This window comes from Mobula birostris, chromosome 13 (assembly GCF_030028105.1).
Source record: "Mobula birostris isolate sMobBir1 chromosome 13, sMobBir1.hap1, whole genome shotgun sequence".
Lineage (NCBI taxonomy): Eukaryota > Metazoa > Chordata > Chondrichthyes > Myliobatiformes > Myliobatidae > Mobula > Mobula birostris.
In genome coordinates, this window is record NC_092382.1 from 84,538,767 (window position 1) to 84,565,138 (window position 26,372).

General features: G+C 43.6%; 1 protein-coding gene across 1 annotated transcript; it reads left to right on the plus strand.

Moving 5' to 3' along the window:
- The first annotated feature begins 5,785 nt into the window (after positions 1-5,785).
- On the plus strand, positions 5,786-25,082 carry LOC140207093 (uncharacterized). The gene is given in 2 exon segments (XM_072275420.1): positions 5,786-6,874; positions 23,404-25,082. Coding segments are annotated over 2 exon segments (2,145 nt in total). The 5' UTR covers positions 5,786-5,808; the 3' UTR covers positions 24,483-25,082.
- The last annotated feature ends 1,290 nt before the right edge of the window (positions 25,083-26,372 follow it).

Below are 26,372 nucleotides of genomic sequence, written 5' to 3' on the forward strand. Positions count from 1 at the left end.
AAAACTGAGGTGAGAGATTTTTTTTGGCAAAAAGCTGTCTGATGTGTGTGCGGGTTTCAGGTTACCAACCATTCCCTCCTTTCCCAGGTGTGTACAATTATGTTTCCATCATTAAAGGCTTGGTCTCCTGCGAAAGTGCTGTAGCAGGCCACAAATTGCTCCCAATAGTCTGGTCCCGATTCCCCAGGCTTAGGTTTTTATTAAAGTACCTTAGTGATATCTACAGGTTGGTGGAGAGCCCTTTCCAATGCTTGAATTATCTGGTCTGTCCGTTCATTCTCATTATGGTTTCCCGCTTGTAACTCCTGATAGGTTTGGTATCTCAATTCTGCCTTCTATTTCCGCCCCTCATCAGCTGAGAGAATCGTGCAGCAGAGACCGAATAAATCTTGCGGGGTCACTTTAAGCATTTGTAGAGTACTGCAGACATACTGAGCAAACTGTGCTGGTCTTTCTTTTCTATGTGGGGCCTGATTCATGATCATTATCATTTCTTAAGGCTTCCAGGGTGCATACACAGGAATCACTGAGGGCTGTCCCTCCTCCTGCTCGTGGACTGGGCATCATTCGGGTCGGCAATTGTCTTTGTGGAGCCATTAACTCTGGGGTTTTATTGGATTCTTCCCTCCCTGTCTCAGTATAATCCTCGGTATTCCCTTTCTGGATCTCAGGGTATAGGGACCTCCCCTCCCCTGATGCCGCTGTTTTACCTGAGCCGCCACCGTATCTGAGTACTGGGAGAATTGGGGTTCAGGAGCACGGGTGCACGGGTCGGTATGCCAGACATGTGTTCGGGATCCCTTGTTTCCCTATCAGTTAGAACTTTAGACTGACGTTCCTGCCCTTCCCTCCTATGTAAGCCAGCCTTGGTTTGCTTACGTTGTTTTTCCTGCTCTCGTTTTCAACGCCCATCCACCATTCACACTCCGGTTTTAGCCTCTCCCAACCTTTGGCATTCCTTCTGCAGTACATACCTTTGTCCGTTTGTCACATGCATTATTCCTCCAACTTGCTAATAATATACTGTTCCTCTTTACATCTGCCTTTTCCTTCCATTCCCTTTTCAACAACTTCCACTTCTTTCCACAGTTCTTTTTCCATATCAAATTTACTGCTTTTTCTCATGAGGTAATATCCCACCACAGTCTGCTTGGCACTCCCGATATTGGGATCCTGTTTGTGACGCCGAATGTTGAAGTTAAATCTGAATAAAACTTGAGAGACCAGCTTCTTATCATCACCACAGTTTATTGCGTATTCTGCTGCAGGAGTTTGAGACCCAGTTGTCAAAGGGAAGGCATGTAAGCACTGCCACCAACTGACAAGTGGAATGAGTTAGTCAGGTTACAGCCGTATATTTATACATAGTAAGCCGCATACCTTACTGTTGGTAGATGTTATTTGAACTGGTACAGCCATCATGTCTGTTGGTGTAAAACTTAATTAATTAGATAAGAGAGCTCATAAGGATTTAGTTACAGAAGGATGTACCATCCAGTCCTTATCCATTGTTCCCTTTGTAAGGTCCTGACTTAATTACAGACAGATGTTCATTCCTGTCCTTATCAGTGAGTCCTCCTCTCTTTACTCAAACGAGGGTACAATGTATAATGTTATCAACTAACGAAGGTACAATGTACAATGTTATCAGCTCTCAGTCTGTCTCTCTGCAAGCCGCAGAGAACTGATAATGAGCCTGTCTCAGCTAACTGCTGATGACAGAGTTTACTTCAGTTCAACATTCCTGTTCAGTCCCAATTATTCTTTTAGCCAGAGGTTACATAGGTTCGAAATGATTTTTTAATATATCCTCAATTCCTCGGGAGGACTCAGGGAAAATATTTATGTCCAATACAGAAACTGGTGTTTTTCCTGTGTGTATTGTGGTGATACAAAAGTTGCTGGAGAATTCGCAAGTGGAATGAAGTGGAGTGATATTTGGACACCTGACTTTTTAAAGTGTAATTTAGCAAGCAAACCACAGATGGACAATGTGCAAAAGCTCTGGTGAGAAAATACTTCATTACCCGTTACAGGCCTGCTGCATAGTTTGTGTGAGAGTGCAGGTGAACTTGATCGAACACAGAGGAGATCAAAGTTCCTATCGACAGTGATTTGCTAGCTGTTAAAATGAATACCTCTCTCTATATAAAATTCACTGTGCACATGTTGTCACTGGGTAAAAAAATGCACGGTACAAGATTTATGTATACGCTGGTCATTACAAATTAGAGGGCACATTGGTGGGAAGGTGGGGAGATCTCCAGCGTCCCTGATGCCCTCAGCTACAAGATGTGCATCCAGCTGCAGCTTGTAACCCTGCACTTTAAGGAGCTGGAACTTGAAATGAGTGAATTCCAGGTCATCCAGGAGATGGAGGGAGTGATAGATATGACATGAGGAGAGGTGAGTTGCACCCAAGGTGCAGGACACAGGAAACTGGGTGAGAGTCAGGAAGGGGAATGAGGTTAAATATTCATTGCAGTGTACTCTTGTTGCTATCCCACACAACAACAGGTGGACCACTTTAGAAACTGTTGGGGAGATTACCTAGCAGAAAAAATTCAAAGGGATGACAGGGGATTCATTACTTAGGGGAATAGAATGAGAGGGAACTAATATCCTAGTGGTAAGGCTTGCTAGTGCTCATGTGGGGGAGGGGGTGATGTGGTTAAAATAGTTGTAGGGGGGAATGGGAGCCAGAATGACAGAACAGATAGTGGAGAGGGTGAATTCAATTGACTTTATTACATACATCCTTCATATACATGAGGAGTAGAAATCTTTACGTCTCCATCTAAATGTGTAACTTAGAGTCATTTATAATAAATAGTTTGTACATAAGACATAGAAGTCAATTGTATCAGCATGAATTAATCAGACTGATGGCCTGGTAGAAGATGATGTCCCAGAGCCTGTTGGTCCTTTTGCTGGGGTACCGTTTCCTGGATGGTAGCAGCAGGAACAGGTTGTAGTGGTGGTGAATTGGGTCCCCAATATCCTTTTCACACACCTGTCTCTGTAAATGTCCTGAATAGTGGAAAGTTCACACCTACAGATTCGCTGGGCTATCTGCACCACTCTCTGCAGGGTCCTACGATTTAGGGAAGTACAGTTCCCATACCAGGCAGTGATGCAGCCAGACAGGATACTGTCAGCTGTATCCCTTTGGAAGGTTCTTAGGATTTGGGGCCCCATCCCAGACTTCTTCAACCATCTGATGTGAAGGAGGTGCTGCTGTGCTCTTATCAAAACACAACCATGTGAGATCCTCGGTGATGTTTATGCCGAGGAACTTAAAGTTGTTCACCCTCTCAACCCCAGATCCATTGATGTCAATGGGGTTAGCCTGTCTCCATTCCTCCTGTCGTCCACAATCACCTCCTTTGTTTTTGTGACAATCAGGGAGAGGTTGTTTTCTTGACATCTGTCAGAAGTTGTTCAGACCTCAGATAGAGCGAGTGATGAAATGGTTGAGCATGGTGTGATGAATGTGCTGAGCTGAGGATATCACAATGCAAGAAGCATCGTAGGAAAGCCAGATGAGCTCAGGACAGGGAACTATGATATTGTCGCCATTATTGGGATTTGGTTGCACCCAACAGTCTGAGGGATTGAGAGGAACAAATTTGTAGAGAGATCGCAGACCATGCCAAGAAACAAAGGTTGATTCAGTAACTGATTTTAACTTTCTATATTTTGACTGGGACTCCCATACTGTAAAAGGACTAGATGGGTTTGAGTTTGTCAAATGTGCCCTTAATCAGTACGTAGAATACCCAACATAGAAGTGTGTGATAAGCTGTTAGGAAATGATCCAGGGCTGGTGGCAGAAATCAGTGATCATAATGCCATGAAATTCAAAGCAAATATGGAAACAGATAGGTCTGGACCATGGGTTGAGATTCTAAATTGGAGAAAGGTCAATTTTGATGGTATCAAAGGATCTGACAAGTGTGGTTTGGGACAGGCTGTTTTTTGGCAAAGGAGTACTTGGTATGTGGGAGGCCTTCAGAAGTGAAATTTTGAGGGTGTCTAATTTGTATGTGCCTGCCAAAATAAAAGTTGAAAGTTAACTGGTGCAGGGAACCTTGATTTTCAAGAGATATTGAGGCCCCGGATATTTTGTTCCTCTAAATGCCTCAGACTGTTGGGAGCTACCAAGACTCATTAATGACTGCAATATCATAAATCAATGCCCTGAGCTCATCTGACTTTTATTTTAGTTGTCTTCTGTTTTTTTTCTAAAAGCTTCCAAATAGTATTTGCTCTTTTTTTTGCCCTCTCTTTGGCTTTTATGTTGGCTTTGGCTTCTCATTTCAGCCACGGTTGTGTCCTCCTGCCTTTCCAATGCTTCTGCTTCTTTGGGATGTATCGATCACTCAGCTCCCGAATTGCTCCCAGAAACTCCAGCCATTGCTGCTCCATTGTCACTCCTACCTTTTCCCTTCCAAACAAGTTTGGCCAGCTTCTCTGTCATAGAAACATGGAGAATTTCAGTATGGAAACAGGCCATTTGGCCCATCTAGTCAATGCTGAAAAAACATTTAAGCTGTCTAATCCACCAGGACCATCGCCCTCCATACCCCTACCATCCAGGTACCTATCAAACTTCTTCGAAATGGTGAAACTGAGCTCATATTGACCACTTGTGCTGGCATCTCATTCCACACTCTCACAACCATTTCAATAAAGAGCTTTTCCACATGTTCCCATTAAATTTTCACCTTTCCCATTTACCCATGACTTCTGGTTGGCATCCCACCCAACCTCAGTGGAAAAAGCCTGCTTGCATTTACCTTATCTATATTCTCATAATTTTGTATACTTCTAACAAATCCTCAAAGCAATGTATAATTTCCTTGTTTATGTTTAGAGCCTTTTTCAGGTGTATAAGATGATGAGGGGCATTGATCGTGTGGCTAGTCAGAGGTTTTTTCCCAGGGCTGAGATGGCTAACACGAGGGGGCATAGTTGTAAGCTGATGGAAACAGATACCGAGTGGATGTCAGGGGTAAGTTTTTTTACACAGAGAGTGGTGGGTGCGTGGGATGCACTGCCGGCTATTTGCGTGAGAATGTTTCAGTTACTGTGGGGCCAGGAACCCATGCAGCTCAGTGGGAACAGGGAATAATACCAATGGAGAGAGTCAAACTGAGCCAGGTCACAGATTGGAGATGACAGAAATGGCCCATTCTTATTGAGACAGAAAGAGCATCAGAAAGTTTGATGGTCATTCCAGATACCAGCACTGTGCCCAGTTAGAAGATGATTTCTCTCTCCAATTTGAGTTGAACTTCACTGTAACAGTGTGATGCCAGATCACACCTTGACAACTCAAGTGATCTCATCTGAAATGTTGTTCTTCACCCATTGATGAATTTTGTAAATCTTTTCACAGGTTAAGAATGACAAGGAATTTGTCTATGGGAATCTCGAACACAACACATCAGTTTTTCTGTCTCTGTCCAGATATTTAAGAAGTGGAGCAAGGGATTCACTTGATCATCCTTCCTGCTCAGATGTGGGGAGGGATTCACTCGATCATCTGACCGACTGACATGCCCGTCATTTTACACGGGGGGGAACCCGTTCATCTGCTCAGACAGTGGGAATGGATTCAGTCGGTCATTTCAACTGAAGGTACATCAGCAAGTTCACACTGGGACAAGGCCATTCACCTCTTCTGTGTGTGAGAACGGATTCAGTCGGTCTTCTCGCCTGTGGACACACCAATCAGTTCACACTGGGCAGTGGCTGGTCATCTGCTGAATTTGTGGGGAAGAATTCACTCAGTCATCTGACCTAATGGCTCACCAGCGAGTTCACACCAGGGAGCGACCATTCACCTGCTCGGACTGTGGGAAAGGATTCACTCACTCATCTAGACTGAAATTACATCAGCGAGTTCACACTGGAGAGAGGCCGTTCACCTGCTCAGACTGCGGGAGGGGATTCACTCGGTCATCCGCCCTACTGGTACACAAGTCAGTTCACACTGGGGAGTGGCCATTCACCTGCTCAGACTGTGGGAAGGGATTCACTCGCTCATCTGAACTGAAGATACATCAGCGAGTTCACACTGGAGAGAGGCCATTCACCTGCTCAGACTGTGGGAAGAGATTCACTCAGTCATCTCAACTTAAGGTACATCAGCGAGTTCACACTGGGGAGAGGCCGTTCACCTGCTCAGACTGTGGGAAGAGATTCACTCATTCATCTCAACTTAAGGTACATCAGCGAGTTCACACTGGGGAGAGGCCGTTCACCTGCTCAGACTGTGGGAAGAGATTCACTCATTCATCCACCCTACAGAATCATCAGCGAGTTCACACTGGGGAGAAGCCGTTCACCTGCTTAGAATGTGGGAAGGGATTCACTCAGTCATCCCACCTACTGGTACATCAGTCAGTTCACACTGGGGAGAAGCCGTTCACCTGCTCAGTTTGTGGGAATAAATTCACTCTGTCATCCCACCTACAGAATCATCAGCGAGTTCACACTGAGGAGAAGCCGTTCACCTGCTCAGTCTGTGGGAAGAGATTCACTCATTCATCCAGCCTACGGAGTCACCAGCGAGTTCACACTGGGGAGAAGCCGTTCACCTGCTCAGAATGTGGGAAGAAATTCACTGATTCATCCACCCTACGGAGTCACCAGCGAGTTCACACTGGGGAGAAGCCGTTCACCTGCTCAGAATGTGGGAAAGGATTTACTCAGTCATCCCACCGACTGGCACACCAGTCAGTTCACACACAGGGGAAGCCGTTCACCTGCTCAGTTTGTGGGAAGGGATACACTCGGTCATCCTACCTACAGAGACATCAGCGAGTTCACACTGGGGAGAAGCCGTTCATCTGCTAAGAATGTGGGAAGGGATTCACTCAGTCATCTCAACTACGGGCACACCAGTCAGTTCACAGTGGGGAGTGGCCGTTGTTAATGAATCCCTTGGTTTCGTTTGCTGTGGACTGTCATTTTAAGAGAGAGAGAGAGAGAGAGAGATTAAGAAGGCTAATCAGTCTGATTTGCAGCTTGTTTATATCGCTCACAGCTTGTTCAGTTTTAACCAAGGGCACAAACACTAAGAGTCAAAGGAAGAAAAATGGAAGGATCAAAACCAGGGAACTAGTGGCAAGGGTCACTGTTTAGAACTATACTTTGCCCAGAAGGGTGGGTTAATTATCGAAACAGCGTACATTGCATGTGTGGTTGTCACCTCATTTGATCCATTGGAGTGGATTGGATTTGGGGTATCCTGTGAAGACCACTTATGTCTTATGTGCCTGGGTGCGGTGTGGTAATTCACTTGAAGATGATACCCCTTGTGAAAAGTCACTTTCGGTGATAATTCGTATGTGGATTTGGAACGACGACGAATAAAATTTACAGTGACTATTCTCTTGTTTTACCAACATGGGACCTGTGGAATTCGACATAATTGCCTTCTCTTGACATTTACCCTGGATTACAAATATCTCTCTCTCATCACCTATTCCATAGATGAACTGAACTTTCATACTTCATCTCAAGACTCTAAGCCTGGTTTCCCCAGAGCTCAATATTTTGGGAGTTGTATTTAAACACATATATACACATAATACTGTTCACTTTTGTTTATCTTGCTTAAGTTACTATATTATAAGTAGATACTCGTAATGACAGTGGTTTTAACATCAAAACCAGACTCCAGGTGTAGTCTACTGCTGCTGGTTTGTTTCTAAAGCGCAACAAAATTGAGACCTGCGTTCGGGATATGAACAAATTCGGGGGCATATTTATTGATTAATTATCAATTTCATTGGGGAAATCCCTTTTGATTTATTTGTGTGTGGAAAATCAGCAGCAATGGATGTTGATAGATTTCTGGAAGCGCCAGTCTCTGAGGCATGAGAGGATGCCAGAAGGATTGGGTTGTTGAGTATTGCTAAAAGGTTAAAATTTGCTAAGGTGAAATTGACAATGAGGAGGGCACAGAGAAGCAGAAAAACAGAGAAGAGGCAGAAAAACAGAGGGAGGAAGCACAAAGACGGGCTGATTGAGCTGGAAAAGATGGAGAGATTGCAGCAAAGGCGTCTGGCATTAGACTCTGGTGATAAGTTTGAGGCCAGTCAGGAAGTTAAATTGGTACCTCCATTTGAAGAGGCGGATGTTGATAAATACTTCCAGCATTTTGAGAAGTTTGCTCAGAGTTTAAAGTGGCCAAAAGAGGGTTGGCCTATCCTCTTACAAAGTGTAATTAAGGGGAAGGCTCAGCAAGACTATTCTACTTTGACAGTTGATGAAGCAGCTGTTTTGGACATAGTGAAACAGGCTGTGCTCAAAGCTTACGGGTTGGTCCCAGAAGCAAAAGTTTAGAAATTTGAGGAAATCTGTTATATGGAATTTGCTTATGAGAAATTTGTGTGTTTTGACCGCTGGTACACATATAAAAATGTAAATGATGATTTTACCAGCTTGAAAGAGTTGGTTTTAATTGAAGAATTCAAAAGGTGCATCCCTGATGACATAAACATGTATTTAGATGAAAAGGATGCTGCCACTTTGCAGGTGTCTGCTAGATTAGCAGATGAGTTTGTTTTAACTCATAAGATTAAGTTTACGCCGAATAAGAGTTTCCAGAAGAGTAGCAGGGATAACCAGTGTAAACCAGAAATTAAAGCTGGGATTACTAACAAGTGCAAGGATGAAGGGCAGCAGTTGAAGGAGAAATATTCTTGTCTTACTTGTTACTATTGTAAGAAAGCTGGTCATATGATGGCTAATTGTTCCGTCCTGAAGAAGAAAAAGGAAAAGGAAGCAGTCCCAAATGCCTGTGAATCAGTATGTTGAAGCACCTATAAACCCACAGGGTTCTGAACATTCTGTTGAGGCTCAGTTAAGGACTGAGGGGTCTGACCGAGTTAAGAAGGTATTTGATTATTTTAAGCCAGATGGGTTTGTATTAGTAAAGGAAGGGTCAACCCCAGTACCAGTGACAATTCTTCGAGATACTGGGGATTCTCAGTCACTTATATTAGTGTTCTAAAGTTTGGTGATGAGATGGACATAGATGAGGTAAATCTTATTAAAGGCATTGGGGGTGGCATGGTTTCTGTGCCATTGCACAGGGTAACTTTATATTCGGTGTTGGTTTCGGGACCTGTTAAGATCAGATTATGCTCCGGTTTACAGGTGGAAGTTGTTACTTTGCTGTTAGGGAATGACCGGGCAGATGGTAAAGTTGTTCCTGCTGTGCAGTTGACAACTAAGCCAACCACTGACGACCCACAGATGGATTTTAACATTTATCCTTCCTGTGCAGTAACTCGAAGTATGGCTAAAAAGTCTGCCAATGCAGACGATTCTGGGCAGCATGATTCTGATAACCATGATAGCCAAAATCGGGATTCAGGTTATGATAACTTGTCAGGGACTTTTCTGCCTTCATTGTTTCAACAAGATTCAGGTAGTAAGTCTGATGGAATAGATTTATCCCTGCCTAGGAAGAAGTTTATAGCAGAACAGAACCGAGACCCTGAGATTGAAGCTTTAAAAGAAACAGCTCTCTCAGATAATGAGATTAAGAAAGTGCCAGTAGGGTATTATCTCAAGGATGGAGTGTTAATGAGGAAGTGGAGGCCATCTGCTATACCTGTGAGTGAGGAATGGGCAATTGTTCACCAAGTTGTAGACCCTAAAGTTTATAGGACTAAAATTTTAGCTTTGGCCCACAGTATGCCCTGAGGTGGCCATTTCAGAGTGAATAAAACTGTAAACAGGATTATGAAACAATTTTACTGGCCTAATTTGAGGAAAGAGGTTGTGACCTTTTGCAGAACCTGTCACACTTATCAATTTGTGGGTAAACCTAATGAGGTCACCCCAGTGGCCCCACTCCGGCCTATACCTGTATTTGGTATACCCTTTTCTAAAGTTATAGTGGATTGTGTTGGCCCATTGCTAAAGACTGAATCCGGCCATCAGTATTTGCTAACTATTATGTGTACTGTATCCAGATTCCCAGAGGCAATACCTCTCAGAAATATTAAAGCTAAAACTGTAGCGAAGGCTCTTACCAAGTTTTTTACTTTATTTGGTTTACCTAAAGAAATCCAGTCTGATCAAGGAAGTAATTTTACATCTGGATTGTTCCAGCAGGTATTTTATGAACTGGGAGCTAAACAAATTACATTTTCTGAGTACCATCCGGAATCACAAGGGGCTTTAGAAAGATTTCCTTCTACCCTCTAAACAATGATTAAGACATACCGTGTTGAAAATGGAAAAGACTGGGATGAAGGAATACATTTGCTTTTGTTTGCAGTAAGAGAGTCAGCACAGGAGTTACAGGGCTTTAGTCCTTTTGAACTTGTATTTGGTCATAGAGTGAGGGGAACTTTGGCCTTGTTAAAGGAACAGTGGATTGATGGGGATGTACATGTTAACTTGTTAGACTATGTTTTGAAGTTCAAAAATAAACTACACCAAACTTGTAGTCTAGCAAGACAAAAATTAAAGATTTCTCAAAACAAAATGAAGTGTTGGTTTGATGAGTGGGCTTGTGAAAGAAAATACCAGGTGGAGGATAAGGTGCTTGCCTTATTTCGAAGGTTGACGAATCCACTTCAGGGGAAATTCAGTGGACCGTCTGAAATAGTCTCTCAAAGTAATGATGCGAATTATGTTACTAAAACACCCGACCGACGTCAACTAACACAGGTGGTACACATAAATATGATAAAGCCTTATTTTGACAAGCAGGCACCATCTGTGAGTGTTGTCAAAATATATGAATCTAGCAACCCTGAGAATGAAACAATTGACTCATCTAAGGCTACGTCCACACTAGACCGGATAAATCTGTAACCGAAGCTTTTGCTCTTCGTTTTGTCCTTCTGTCCACACTGAAATGGCGTTTTCCTCCCCCAAAAATGGAGATTTTGTTCAACATCCTCCAGAGTGTGTAAATTTGAAAACGCCGATTGTGCAGAGCAGTGTGGACGGGGTAAACGGATATTTTTAAAAACGCTGTCATGACGTGCTGGTACAGATGGCGGCAGCGCGACATTTCATTGTTTTCTTGACGCAACCTCCCACACAACCTAACAATTTCAGAATAGACGGCAACAATACTGAAGCCTGAGGAGTTAAAAATGTACTTACCAAATACTTTGACCCATAGCTTACTGAATAAATAAGTATACTTACTTTGCCCTATTTTCTGTCCTTGCTTGTGTGAAGGTAGTTTACCTATTTATGCAAGTACTTCTTTCACAATAGATGTGTAACAGCCTAATGTAACATTGTATGGAGATACAAGATAACACTGATGCAGACATGTTTTATACATTTAACAAGATGCTTTATTTGTCACGGACTCTTCTGGCAATCCACCACCTTACTATTTACCTCAGGAATTGGGCTTCAATCCCCTCGTTTAATTTCTAATCATTCCCAGGTTCCACCAACTACACACACCTGCTTTCCATCAGAAAATGCAGGATAAAGACCCTGTGATCACAACAAGGAGCTGTCAGTTCATTGGTCAACTCGGGTGTGAGTAACCTTGTTTCATGGTTCTTAGGGACATTAGTTCCAAGTCTAGCATCGCTCCTGGAATCTCTCCAAACCCAAGGCTTCAGGTATATACCCTTCTGGAAACCGATTCCATGCTTGCTACGGTGATAACGCCTCCCGATTCTGTCCCCGCGCCCGTGTTCTGCACTTGCGTTGGTCCACCGCCACGCTTGTGCAAGTAATGTATTAATGTATTGCTTGTGCAAACATTCAATAGATGCAATTGTCACCTTTGCCCAGTAACTCATTTTATTGCACATGTTAAATACAGCAAAATAATACACAAAGACATGGCAAAAGTAAAGGTAAACAAATGAGGTAACAGCAAATTTCACTTTTGCCCAGTAATAAGCCTTATTGCATTTAGTTGTAGCTGTCGTCCCTTTCATCGATGAAGAGACTATGGCTGTAGAAAACATTTCTGGACAAACGCGCACCAAGTCTTTCATTTGACAATTTTCTTTTAAGTTTCTCTAGTCCAACTGGACAAACGCGCACCAAGTACACCGTTTCCTCTCCGCTTGTTTTCCGTGTGTCTTGCACATGCCCAGTAGGAGGAGATTCACCCAAATATCCATTCTAATGTGAACGGAGGTATTTTGAAAAACACCTGGTGTGAACGCCTATCGTTTTTAGGCCAAACCGGCATTTTCAAAATTATCCGGTCTAGTGTGGATGTAGCCTGAAACTTTTTACAAGCCAAACATGGTTCCAGTTAGGCTAATGAACTTGGTTGTTCTAGAAAACATTGATAACAAGTTGGCTCATCTGCAGCCAAAGCAACAACAACAGCTGAGGAATTAATTCTGAAGTTTAAAGATTTATTTCCCGACGTTCCCAAGCAAACCACGGTCACAGTACATGACGTAGATATTGGTCAAGCCAAACCGATTAAACAGCAGTCATATCGCATGAATGTAGAAAAGCGTAAATTGGCTGAGCAAGAAATTGGGCTATTATTAGGCCTTCAAAATCAGATTGGAGCTCACCCTGTGTTATTGTGCCCAAACCTGATGGTAGTGTTAGATTTTCCACTGATTATAGGAAGGTAAATGCGGTAACATAAACAGATGCCTATTCTTTCTCTAGGGTGGATGATTGCATCGATAAGGTTGGAAAAGGTAAATTTCTTACAAAGATTGATCTGTTGAAAGGGTATTGGTATGTTCCATTGACGGACAGAGGTAGAGAAATTTCTGCATTTGTGACACCTACTGGGTTGTATGAATACAATGTTTTGCTGTTTGGAATGAAAAATGCTCCAGGAATATTCCAGAGAATGATTGATTCTGTAATTTGAGGGTTAGAACACACAGTTGCCTATATTGATGAGTTAGTCACAGGGAGTGACACTTGGGAAGAGCATATCTCTGCAGTAGAAAAGCTGTTTGACAGGCTTTCCCAGTCCAGCCTTACAGTTAAGAGTGAATTTGGCCGTCCCACTGTGACCTATCTTGGCTATGTAGTAGGTCAAGACAAGTTGGCTCCTGTTCAGGCAATTTCTGAAGTTCCTATTCCAACTGGTAAGAAAGCTCTTGAAAGGTTTCCAGCGATGGTTGGATATTATCGTAAGTTTTGGAAGAATGCTGATATCGCTCTTCCTCTGACTAATCTCCTGAAGAAGGGTGAAAAGTTTGTTTGGACCGAGCCTTGTTTGGAGGCATTTGATCGATTGAAAGTTATTATTTGAGATTAGGCCAATCAGTGTAGTGTCGTCAGCAAATTTAATTAGTAGATTGGAGCTGTGGGTGGCAACACAAGTCATGGGAATACAGAGAGTAAAGGAGGGGGCCAAGGAGACAACCCTGTGGGGTATGTGTGCTGAGGGTCAGAGAGACAGAGGTGAGGGAGCCCACTCTTACCACCTGCCGGCGATCTGACAGGAAGTTCAGGATCCAGCTACACAAGGCAGGGTGAAGGCCGTGGTCTCTGAGCTTCTTGTCGATACTTCACGCCTTCATATGGCTACCGCTCTGCCCATGACTGCAAGGAACTGCAGAGAACTTTGGAGAGTAGAGAACATCAGAGAAACAAGCCTCCCCTCCATGGACTCTTCCTACACTTCCCCTGTGTCGGAAAAGCAGGCCGTGTTCTCAAAGATCCTCACAACACACACATTCTTGCTGCAAACCCTCTCCCCCATCGGGGAAGGGATACAAAAGCCTTAAAGCATGTACCACCAGGCTTAAGGATGGTTTCCTGTCTGTGGCTATAAGCCAAATGAATGGTCTCCAGTATGATAAAATAGACTCGACCTCACAATGTAACTCGACAAGACCATGCACCATATGTCTATCTGCACTGCACTTTCTCTGCAGCCATAATGCTTTGTTACAGTTATTGTTTTGTCGTATATCAGCTTAATGTACTGTTGTAATGTATTGATCTGTGTGGCTGGTACGTCAGGCAAGATTTTCACTGTAGCTCGGTACGTGATAAAGATAAACAAATTCCCCATTTTAATGGTGTGGAAATATTAGACAGACTGAGATTCTGCTGTGTGACCTCAGAAGGAAACTTAACTGAACTGTTGTCATTTCTGAGGAATGCAGATAAATAGAAAAGGCTTCAATCTCGCATTATGATCTGCGGTATCTGGGATCAGGTGACCGGTTGTGGGTCTCCCATACCATTTATCAGAATCAGGTTTAATAGCACCAGCATATGTCATGAAATTTGTTGTTTCTGCGGCAGCAGTAGAACTTAATTCATAACAATAGATTTTAACTATGAATTATAATAATATTTATTAAATAGTTAAATTACTTCAGTGGTCCAAAACTAAAAATAAAAAAAAATGTAATAAACTCTTTTAATTGTGTGGAAATTCTGGAGCAAAGCTTAACTAAACTGTACAAGTTTATGAGAAGCTCAGAAAAATAGGAAAGGCTAAATTCTCACATGAATGCTCTGTGTTAAATGTTTAACCATCACAGTGACTGAAGGCAGCTGCAGGTTCATGAGGGACTGTTACTGTCAGATTCTGCAGTTCTTGCGGCTGCTCATCGCACCCAGGACTGAACCCTGGTCACTTGAGCATTGGAGGAGTCTGTTCGGCTGATGTTAGCCTTAAACTGGACTGGTGTTTAATATTGTGGATCTGTGAAAGATCAATCAGTTCTGTATCAAATCTCGTGTCTCAGGTACTTCCTGTCTCTACCACACTCACAATGTACACTAGAGAGGCCATTCGGCCCATCTGGTCCCTGCCCAGGTTTCTGTTCCATATCATTATATGAAAATCTATCCCTGCCGTTCCCCTCTCACTCTCCCTGTGATGACAAGTTGCAACTAGTCACCACTCCGTGGGATAGGAGATTTCCCTTGAATTTCAGAGAATCATAGAAATCTACAGCACATTACAGACCCTTTGGCCCACAATGTTATGACGACCATGTAACTTACTCTAGAAACTGCCTAGAATTACACTACCGCATAGGCCTCTATTTTCCTAATCTCCGTGTACCTATCTAAGAGTCTCTTAAAAGACCCTATTGTATCCGCTTCTACCACCGTTGCTGGCAGTGCATTCCACACACACACCACACTTTGTTCAAAAAACTTAGCTCTGACATCTCCTCTGTACCGACTACCAAGCAGCTTAAACCTATGCCCCCTCGTGTTAACCGTTTCAGCCCTGGGAAAAAGCCTCTGGCGATCCACACGACCAATGCCTCTCATCATCCTACACATCTGCATGAATTTCCTGCATGCTTCTCTCCAGGCTGAATAAGACGATGAGCACACTGTGGTTTTAATGTTCTTCAGGGCTCTGGTCTAAGGTGTTTAAGCTCCTTCTTCCCTGATCTTTTCAACGTTTTGTGTCACTCTCACTCATTTCAAAGGACTGTGCCTCTGACAGCTGGGTTGTTGCAATGCACCTCTAAAGTCTGACAGCAGACCAGCGAGTGAATGTTCGATGGAACAGAGTCAGAAACCAAATAATTACCAGCCTGAGTCAGGGCTTTTGGGCTCCGAGAAGAGATGGCCCATAGAGATTACAAGGAGGAGGAGAAAGAGAAATTAGACCAGCAGGATGTGGCTACAAGTGAAAGATCAGAAACATTTTGAAAATGTTTGATTGAAAAAAAAGGTGGTTAATTTCTGCAAATTACTGGAGGAAATCAACATATCAGGCAGCAAATGTGGAGAGGAATAAATGGAGAACGTTTAGGCCGAGTCCCTTCAGCATGCCTAGACTGTGTACTCCTCTGCTTAGTTGCTGCCAGCATTTTGTGTGTGGGCGTCTCTGTATTTCCAGCAACTTTTGTATTTCATATCTGCATTTGTAAGAGGATTATACCTTGGCATTAAATACATGGAATACCTGTTGATATTGAGTCCAGAACAAGGGGCCACAGTTTGAGGATAGAGGGGAAGCCTTTTAGGACAGAGATTAGGAAAAACTTCTTTACACAGAGAGTGGTGAATCTGTGGAATTCTCTGCCACAGGAAACAGTTGAGGCCAGTTCATTGACTATATTTAAGAGGGAGTTAGATATGGCCCTTGTGGCTATGGGGGTCAGGGGGTATGGAGGGAAGGCTGGGGCGGGGTTCTGAGTTGGATGATCAGCCATGATCATAATAAATGGTGGTGCAGGCTCGAAGGGCCGAACGGCCTACTCCTGCACCTATTTTCTATGTATGTTTCTATGTATATTGTTTGTGGGAGCCGCCAACACAAAAAAAAACTGAGCTGTGGATATCGAACTAGTGCTTGCAGAAACTTTTAATGGCATCGTGATTACGCATAAATCCTTGCGATAAAAATGTCGCCGTCGCCGAAGCACCGATCAAATGCGCAGGCGTCAGGGTTGTTAGCGAATATCACGCTTGCGCAAAGTATACAAAAGGCCTCTGATTATTCGGTGAAGGTTAGAGCGGGTTTGCGGGAGGGACAGTCGCTGTGACCCACAATCCTGGGACAGTCCAGCTCTCTCGTCCCTCTCTCTCTGCCCCACGATCCGTACACGGGTCCCGGGGAGCTTCCGGCTGATGAGGGAATGGGAACCGATGGATCTCTCAGACAGAGCTGAGCTCCAGCTATCTAAATGCAAGGATTAGGAACTCGGAGAAACGGAACAAAATCTTTTACATCACCGGTTGAGAAAATCACCTTTGTTCTACCTCCAATCACAAACCAGAGAAAAATTGTAGATGTTGGAAATCCATGCAACAGACACAAAACGCTGGAGGAATTCAACATTAGTACTCTTTTCCATAGATGCTGCCTGGCCTGCTGATTTCCTCCAGCATTTTTTGTGTGCTCCTTGTTCTACCTCCTCTGGTGAGAAAATCCTTCATTACCCATTACAGGCCTGCTACATAGGTTGTGTGAGAGTGCAGATGAACTCGATCAAACCCAGATGAGATCAAAGTTCTTATCGCCAGTGATTTGGTTGCTGTTGAAATGAATACCTCTGTATATAAAGTTCAGTTTTCACATGTTGTCACTGGGCAAGAATTGTACAGCACAAGATTTTTGCAGACACTGGTCATTACAAATTAGAGGGGACATTAGTGGGAAGGTGGGGAGACCTCCAGTGTCCCTGATACCCTCACATACCTGACTCCCTGTAACCCTGCACGTTAGGGAGTTGGAGCTGGAAATGGATGAATTCCGGATCATTCAGAAATCAGAGGGGATGATAGATATGACACGAAGAGAGGTGAGTTACACCCAAGGTGCAGGACACAGGAAACTGGATGAGAGTCAGGAAGGAGAATGAGGTTAAATAGCCATCACAGAGTACTCTTGTGGCCATCCCCCAGGACAACAGGTAGACCACATTAGAAACTGTTGGCAGGGAATTAGCTAGCACAGGAAAGTCAAAGGGGATTTGTTAGTTAGGGGAACAGAACTAGAAGGGGACTAATATCCTAGTGGTCATGCTTGCTAGTGCTAGTGGATGTTAAACTGAAGTTGCAGGGTGGATGGGAGCCTGAATACCAGAACAGATAGTGGAGTCATTGAAGTGAATTGACTTTATTACTTACATCCTTCATATACATGTGGAGTAGAAATCTTTATGTTCCGTCTCCATCTAAATGTGCAATTTGTAGTAATTTGTAATAAACAGTATGTACATCAGAATGGTCAATATAATATAGAAATACAATTGTATCAGCATAAATATATGAGTCTGATGACCTGGTGGAAGGAGCTGTCCCAGAGCCTGTTGGTTCTGGCTTTCATGCTGTGGTACCATTTCCCGGATGGTAGCAGCTGGAATAGTTTGTGGTTGGGGGTGAATCAGGTCTCCAGTGATCCATCAGGCCCTTTTTTACACATCTGTCAGTGTAAGTGTCATGAATAGTGGAAAGTTCACATCTACAAATGCACTGGGCTGTCCGCACCACTCTCTGCAGAGTCCAGCGATTGAGGGAGGTACAGATCCCATACCAGGCAGTAATGCAGCCAGCCAGGATGCTCTCTATTCTGCCCCTGTAGAAAGTTCTTTACATTTGGGGGCACATTCCAAACTTCTTCAGCCTTCTGAGGTGAAACTGGCATGCTTGTGCCTTTTTCACCACACAGCCGGGATGTACAGACCACGTGAGATCCTCGACGATGTTTATGCCGAGGAACTTAAATCTGTTTACCCTCTCAACTCCAGATCCATTGATGTCAATACGGGTTAGCCTGTCTCCATTCCTTCTGTAATCCACAACCAGCACCTTTGTTTCTGTGACATCGAGGAAGTGGTTGTTTTCTTGACACCAGTCAGATGTTGTTCAAACTTCAGACAAAGTCAACAATCAAAAGATTGAGCATGGTGCTTCGAATGTACTGAGCTGTGTAAATCAAATGCAAGAAACATCATGGGAAAGCCAGATGAGCTCAGTGTATTGAATTATGATATTGTTACCATTACTGGGACTTGGTTGAAACCAAAAGTCTGAGGGATTGAGAGGAACAAATTTACAGAGAGATCACAGACTATGCCAGAAACAAAGACTGATACAGTAAGTGATTTTAACTTTCCATATATTGACTGGGGGTCCCATACTGTAAAAGGACTAGATGGGACAGAGTTTGTCAAATGTGCTCTCAACCAGTAGAATTCTCAAAGTAGAAGTGTGCAATAAGCTATTAGGAAATGATCCAGGGCTAGTGACAGAAATTAGTGTATGGGAAGACTTTGTACCTGGTGATCATAAAACCATGAGATTCCAAGTAAATATGGAAAGAGAGAGGTCTAGACCACAGGTTGAGATTCTAACTTGGGAAAGGTCAATTTTGGTGGTATCAGAAAGGATCTGACAAGTGCGAATTGGGACAGGATGTTTCTGGCAAAGGAGCACTTGGTAAGTGGGAGTTCTTCAGAAGTGAAGTTTCGAGGGTTGTATGTGCCTGTCAAAATAAAAGTTTGGTAACTGGTGCAGGGAACCTTGGTTTCCAGAGATATTGAGGCCCCGGATATTTTGTTTCTCTAAATGCCTCAGGCTGTTGGGTGCTACCAAGACTCATTAGTGACTACAATATTATAATTCCACGCCCTGAGCTCAGCTGACTTTTTTTGAAGTCATCTTCTGTTGGTTTCTAAAAGCTTCCCAATAGTTTTTGCTCTTTTGTTTGCCCTCTCTTTGGTTTTTACATTGGCTTTGGCTTCTCATTTCAGCCATGGTTCTGCCCTCCAGACCTTACAATGCTTCCAGTTCTTTGGGATGTATCTATCACTCACCTCCCAAATTGCTCCCAGAAACTCCAGCCATTGCTGCTCTGTTGTCAGTTTCTACCAGTTTCCCCTTCCAATCAAGTTTGGCCAGCTTCTCTGTCATAGAAACATGGAGAAGGTCAGTGCAGAAACGTGCCCACTCTGGACGATCAGTGAATGGTAATCTATACTGTGAATGGTATCTATAATGTGAAAAAGACTAAGGAGCTGGTGGTAGACCTGAGGAGAGCTAAGGTACTGGTGACCCCTGTGTCCATCCAGGGGGTCAGTGTGGACATGTGGTGGCCAGTGCTATCATGTTTGCTGTTGTGTGCTGGGGCAGCAGGCTGAGGGTAGCAGACACCAACAGAATCAACAACTCATTCGTAAGGCCAGTGATGTTGTGGGGATGGAACTGGACTCTCTCACGGTGGTGTCTGAAAACAGGATGCTGCCTAAGTTGCATGCCATCTTGGTCAATGTCTCCCATCCTCTACATAATGTACTGGGTGGGCACAGGAGTACATTCAGCCAGAGACTCATTCCACCGAGATGCAGCACTGAGCGTCATAGGAAGTCATTCCTGCCTGTGGCCATCAAACTTTACAACTCCTCCCTTGGAGGGTCAGACACTCTGAGCCAATAGGCTGGTCCTGGACTTATTTCATAATTTACTGGCATAATTTACATATTACTATTTAACTATTTATAGTTCTATTACTAGTAATTATTTATGGTGCAACTGTAACAAAAAACAATTTCCCCCAGGATCAATAAAGCATGACTATGACTATACGAGGAGGCAAAATAGATAGGGTAGATTTTACATAGCATTCTTGCATCGGTATTTACTCAGGACACAGATACCCATTCAAACTTCTCATCAAATGCTGGAATTGAGCTCACATGCATCACTTGTGCTGGCATCTCATTCCACACTCTCAACCATTTCACTGAGAGGTTTTCCACACGTTCCCCTTAAATTTTCACCTTCCCCACTTACCCATGACCTCTGGTTGTCGTTCCACCCAAACTCAGTGGTAAAAGCCTGATTGCATTAACCCTCATAATTTTGTATACTTCTAACAAATCCTCAAATCATGTATAATTTCCTTGTTTATGTTTAAAGCCTTTTTTAGGGGTCTAAGATGATGAGGGGCATTGATCATGTGGATAGTCAGAGGCTTTTCCCAGGGCTGAAATGGCTAACATGAGGAGCCTGAATAACAGAACATATAGTGCAGAGTTGTGGAGACAGATGTTGTTCAGACTTCAGATAAAGTCAGGAATGAAAAGTTTCAGCAACTTTAGTTTAATCCTCCCCACACACACAAACCCACCTTCCACCATGCAGCTCTATCACCCCTTTGGCTTTCATCTCCCAGATCAATAAAAAGGAGGTGCATACCAGTTACAGGTAAATAGGAACAAATGGGGTACTTATGAAGTACAGGATATTCAAGTGAACACTTACGAAAGAAATAAAAGCAGGCATGAGGTTGCCCAGCAGACAAGGTGAAGGAGAATCTTCAGGGATTCTGCAGATATGTTCAGAGTGAAAAGATTGCAAGGGAGAAAATTAATCCTCTGAAAGATCAGAATGGTAATCCATATGAGGAGACAAAATAGATGGGGGAGATTTTTTTGCCATCTGTATTTACTCAGGAGATGGTCACAGGGTCTATAGAAGTGAGGCAAAGCAGCATCAACTTCATGGACCCTGTACAGATTACAGAGGTGGAGGTGTTTGCTGTCTTAAGGCAGATTACCATGGAAAAATCACCAGGGTCTGACAAGTTGTTCCCTATGACCCTGTGGAAGACAAGTGCAGAAATTGGTGGGGCCCAAGCACAGGTATTTAAATCATTCACAGTGACAGGTGAGGTACTGGAGGTTTGGAGCCAATGTTATTCCGCTGTTCAAGACAGGCTCCAAATATAAACTAGGAAATTATACGTTGGTGAGCTTGACATCAGTAGTGGAAAAGTTATTGGAACGTATGTGCAGGAACTGGATATATAATTATTTGGATAGATGTGGACTGATTAAGGATAGACAGCATTGCTTTGTGCATGCTAGGTCATGTCTAACCAATCTTATCGAGCCTCACGAGGAAGTTATCAGGAAAGTGGATGAAGGCAAGGCAGTGGATGTTGTCTACATGGACTTTAGCAAGGCACTTGACAGAGTCTCATATGGGAGGTTGGTCAAGAAGGTTCAGTCACTCAGCATTCAAGATGAGATAGTAAATTGGATGAGACACTGTCTTTGGGAGAAGCCAGACTGTGGTAGCACATTGTTGCCTCTCTGACTGGAGGCCTGTGACTAGTGGTGTGCCACAGGGATCAGTGCTGGATCTGTTGCTGTTTGTCATCTATGTCAGATATCTGGATGATAACATGGTTAGATGTATCAGCAAATTTGTGGCTGACACCAAGGCTGGGGGTGTAGTGGACAGTGAGGAAGACTATCATGGCTTGCAGAGCAATCTGGACACACTGGAAAAAATGCGTTGGGAAACAGAAAAAGGAATTTAATGCAGACAGGTGTGAAGTGTTGCACGTTGGTAGGAACAAGGTCTTACACAGTGACTGGTCGGGCTCTGAGGAGTGATGTAGAAGGAAGGGATCTGGGAACACAGGTCCATAGTTCACTAAAAGTGGTGCCCCAGTTAGGTAGGGACGGAAAGAAAGATTTTGGCACATTGGCCTTCATAAACCAAAGTACTGAGTACAGGAGATGGATGTTATGTTGACGTTGTATAAGAAATTGGTGAGGCCTAATTTGCACTGTTGTGTGCAGTTTTGGTCGCCTACCTACAGGAAAGATGAAAAAGAGGTTGAAAGAGTTCAGGGAAAATTCATAAGGATGTTGCTAGGTCTGGAGGACTTAGGTTATAAGGAAAGCTTGAACAGGTTAGGTGTTTATTCCTTGTAATGTAAAAGATTGAGGGGAGATTTGATGGAGGTGTACCACAATTATGAGGAGTAAAGATAGGGTAAATGCAAGCTGGCCTTCTCCACTGAGATGGGGTGGGACAACAACACGAGGTCATGAGTTTAGTGTGAAAGATGGAATGTTAAGGGGAACATGACTGGAAACTTCTTCACACAGACGGTCATCCGGGAGTGAAATGAGCAGACAGCACAAGTGGTGAATGTGACCTCAATTTCAACATTTAAGAGGTTTGTGTCAGTACCTGGATAGTAGGGATATAGGAGTAGAAAGTTCAAATAGTTAGCACAACCTAGATGGGCTGAAGGGTCTTGTTCTGTGTTGTACTTTTCTATGACTGTGACAAGAACCTTAAATAGAATCCTTAATTCACTCTAATTCCTTTTATCAGACCGACCGTTCATCTCAGCAGCAAATTTTTATATGGCGTTAAAACTGTGGCAATTTAATCTAACAGTGTATAAAAGAAAGTCCCAGCTGCAGGTCAACAAAGGCTATTTGTGTGAGAGTGTTTCAGTTACTGTGGAGCCAGAGACCTATGTAGCTCAGTGGGAACAGGGAATAATACCAGTGGAGAGAGTCAAACTGATCCAAGTCACAGATTTGAGACAGCAGAAATGCACCATTCGTATATAGACAGGAAGAGCATCAGAGAGTTTAATTCCAGGTACCAGATACCATTTAATTCCATATACCAGCACTCTGCACAGTTAGAAGATGATTTCTCCTTCCAACTTGGGTTGACTGTCACTGTAACAGTGTGATGTCAGATCACACCTTGGTGACTAAAGTAATCTCATCTGAAATGTTGTCCTTCACCCATTGATGGATTTTGTAAATCTTTTTACAGGTTAAAAACTACAAGGATTTTTTCTATGGGAATCTTGAACACAACACACCAGTTTTGCTGTCTCTGTCCAGATGTTTAAGAAGTGGAGCAAGAGAACCACTCGATCATCCTTCCTCCTCAGACTGTGGGGAGGGATTTACTCGATCATCTGACTGACTGGCACGCCCATCATTTTACACATGGGGAGAGGCCGTTCACTTGCTCAGACTGTTGGAATGGATTCCCTCAGTCATCTCAGCTGAAGGTACATCAGTAAGTTCACACTGGTCAAGGCCATTCACCTGTTCTGTGGGTGAGAAGGGATTCAGTCGGTCTTCCCACCTGTGGACACACCAGACAGTTCACACTGGGCAGAGGCTAGTCATCTGGTGAATTTCTGGGAAGGATTCACTTGGTCATCTGACCTCATGGCTCACCAGCGAGTCCACACTGGGGAGAAGCCATTCACCTGCTCAGAATGTGGGAAGGGATTCACTCGTTCATCCACCCTACAGAGTCACCAGCGAGTTCACACAGGGGACAGGCCATTCACCTGCTCAGACTGTGGGAAGGGATTCACTTTGTCATCTCAGCTACTGAGCCACCAGTCAGTTCACACCGGGGAGTGGCCATTCAACTGTTCAGACTGTGGGAAGGGTTTCACTTGGTCACCCGACCTACTGGTGCACCAGCGAGTTCACACCGGAGAGAGGCCGTTTACCTGTTCAGTCTGTGGGAAGAGATTCACTCGGTCATCCGACCTACAGAGTCATCAGCGAGTTCACACTGGGGAGAAGCCGTTCACCTGCTCAGAATGTGGAAAGGGATTCACTCAGTCATCCAACCTACAGAGTCATAAGCGAGTTCACACTGGGGAGAAGCCCTTTACCTGCTCAGACTGTGGGAAGAGATTCTCTCATTCATTTCACGTACTGACCCACCAGCGAGTTCACACTGGGGAGAAGCCGTTCACCTGCTCAGAATGTGGGAAGGGATTCAATCAGTCATCCACCCTACTGAGTCACCAGCGACTTCACACTGGGGAGAGGCCGTTCACCTGCTCAGAATGTGGGAAGAGATTCACTCGATCATCCGACCTACTGAGTCACCAACGAGTTCACACTGGAGAGAAGCCTTTCACCTGTTCAGAATGTGCAAAGAGATTCAGTCGATCATCTGACTTACAGAGTCATCAGCGAGTTCACACTGGAGAGAAGCCGTTTACCTGCTCAGAATGTGGGAAGAGATTCACTCGATCATCCACCCTACAGCGTCACCTGCGAGTTCACACTGGGGAGAAGCCGTTCATCTGCTCAGTCTGTGGGAAGAGATTCACTCGATCATCCACCCTACGGAGTCATCAGCGAGTTCACACTGGGGAGGGGCCGTTCACCTGCTCAGACTGTGGGAAAGGATTCACTCAGTCATCCCAACTACTGGCACACCAGTCAGTTCACATTGGGGAGCGGGCATTGATATGAATCTCGAGGTTTCATTTCCTGTGGACTGTCATTTTAGGGGAGAGAGAGAGAGATTGAGAAGGTGAATCAGTCTGACTTGCAGCTTGTTTACATCACTCACAGCTTGTTTAGTTTTAACCGAGGACACAGACACTCAGAGTCAGACAGAGACAAAGGAGAAAAAATGGAAGGATCGAAAGAAGGGAACTAGTGGCCAAGGGTCACTGTTTAGAACGTTCCTATGCCCACAAGGGTGGGTTAATTATTGATTCAGTGAACATCGAATGTGTGGTTATCACCTCATTTGATCCATTGGAGTGGATCGGATTTGTGAAGACCACTTATGTCTTATGTGCCTGGGTATGGTCTGGTAATTCACTTGAAGATGATACCCCTTGTGACAAGTCCCTTTCGGTGATAATTCGTACGTGGATTTGGAACGACAAGGATAAAATCTACAGCGACTGTTCTCTTGTTTTACCACCGTGGAGCCTGTGGAATTTGACATAATTGCCTTGTCTCGACATTTATCCTGGATTACAAATATCTCTCTCTCATCAACTATTCCATGGATGAACTGAACTTTCATACTTTACCATCTCAAGACCCTAAGCTCAATAGTTTGGGAGTTATATTTAAATATATATATATATATATATATATATATATATATACACACACACACACACACACACACACACGTAACACTGTTCAATTTTGTTTATCTTGTTTTAGTTACTATCTTATAAGTAGATACTAATAAAGATAGTGATTTTAACATCAAAACCAGACTCCAGGTGTAGTCTATTGCTACTGGTTCGTTTCTAAAGTGTTACGGTTCGTAACAAAATTGGGGCCTGCGTCCGGGATATGAACAAATTTGGGGGCATATTGATTATCAGTTTCATTGGGGAAATCCCTTTTGATTTATTTGTGTGTGAAAAATCAGCAGCAATGGATGTTGATAGATTTCTGCAAGCGCCAACCTCTGAAGCATTGGAGGATGCCAGAAGGATTGAGTTGTTGAGTATTGCTAAAAAGTTAAAACTTGGAAAGGTGAAATTGACAATGAGGAGGTCACAGATGCAGAGGATAATAACTGAGCATTGTTTATCCAAGGGTGTGTTTAAAGTGGAGGAGTTGGAGGTGTCTTCTGAAAGTAAACCCACTGAGTTTGCGCTCCTGTACAAGTTAGAAAAATGAAAGATGGAGGCTGCGGAATAGCAGAGGCAGCTTGAGGCTAGGGAGGCAGAAAAACAGAGGGAGGAAGCAAAACGACAGAGGCTGTATGAGCTGGAAAAGATAGATTGCAGCAAAGGGGTCTAATGTTACACTCTGGTGATAAGTTTGAGTCCAGCCAGGAAGTTAAATTGGTACCTCCATTTGATGAGGCAGAGGTTGATAAATACTTTCAGCATTTTGAGAATTTTGCTCAGAGTTTAAAGTGACCAAAAGCTGGTTGGCCAATTCTCTGACAAAGTGTAATTAAGGGGAAGGTTCAGCGAGCCTATTCTGCCTTGACAGTTGATGAAGCAGCTGATTATGACATTGTGAAACAGGCTGTGCTGAAAGCTTACGAGTTGGTCCCAGAAGCATACAGGCAAAGGTTTAGAAATTTAAGAAAATTGTTGTATGAAATTTGCTTATGAGAAGTTTGTGTGTTTTGAATGCCGGCGCACATATGAAAATGTAAATGATGATTTTAACAGCTTGAAAGAGTTGGTTTTAATTGAAGAATTCAAAAAGGTCCATCCATGATGACATAAAGACATGCTTAGATGAAAAGGATGCTGCCACTTTGCAATAGTCTGCTAGATTAGCAGATGAGTTTGCTTTAACTCATAAGGTTCAGTTTACCCGGAATAAGAGCTTCCAAAAGAGTAGCAGGAATAACCAGGGTAAACCAGAAGT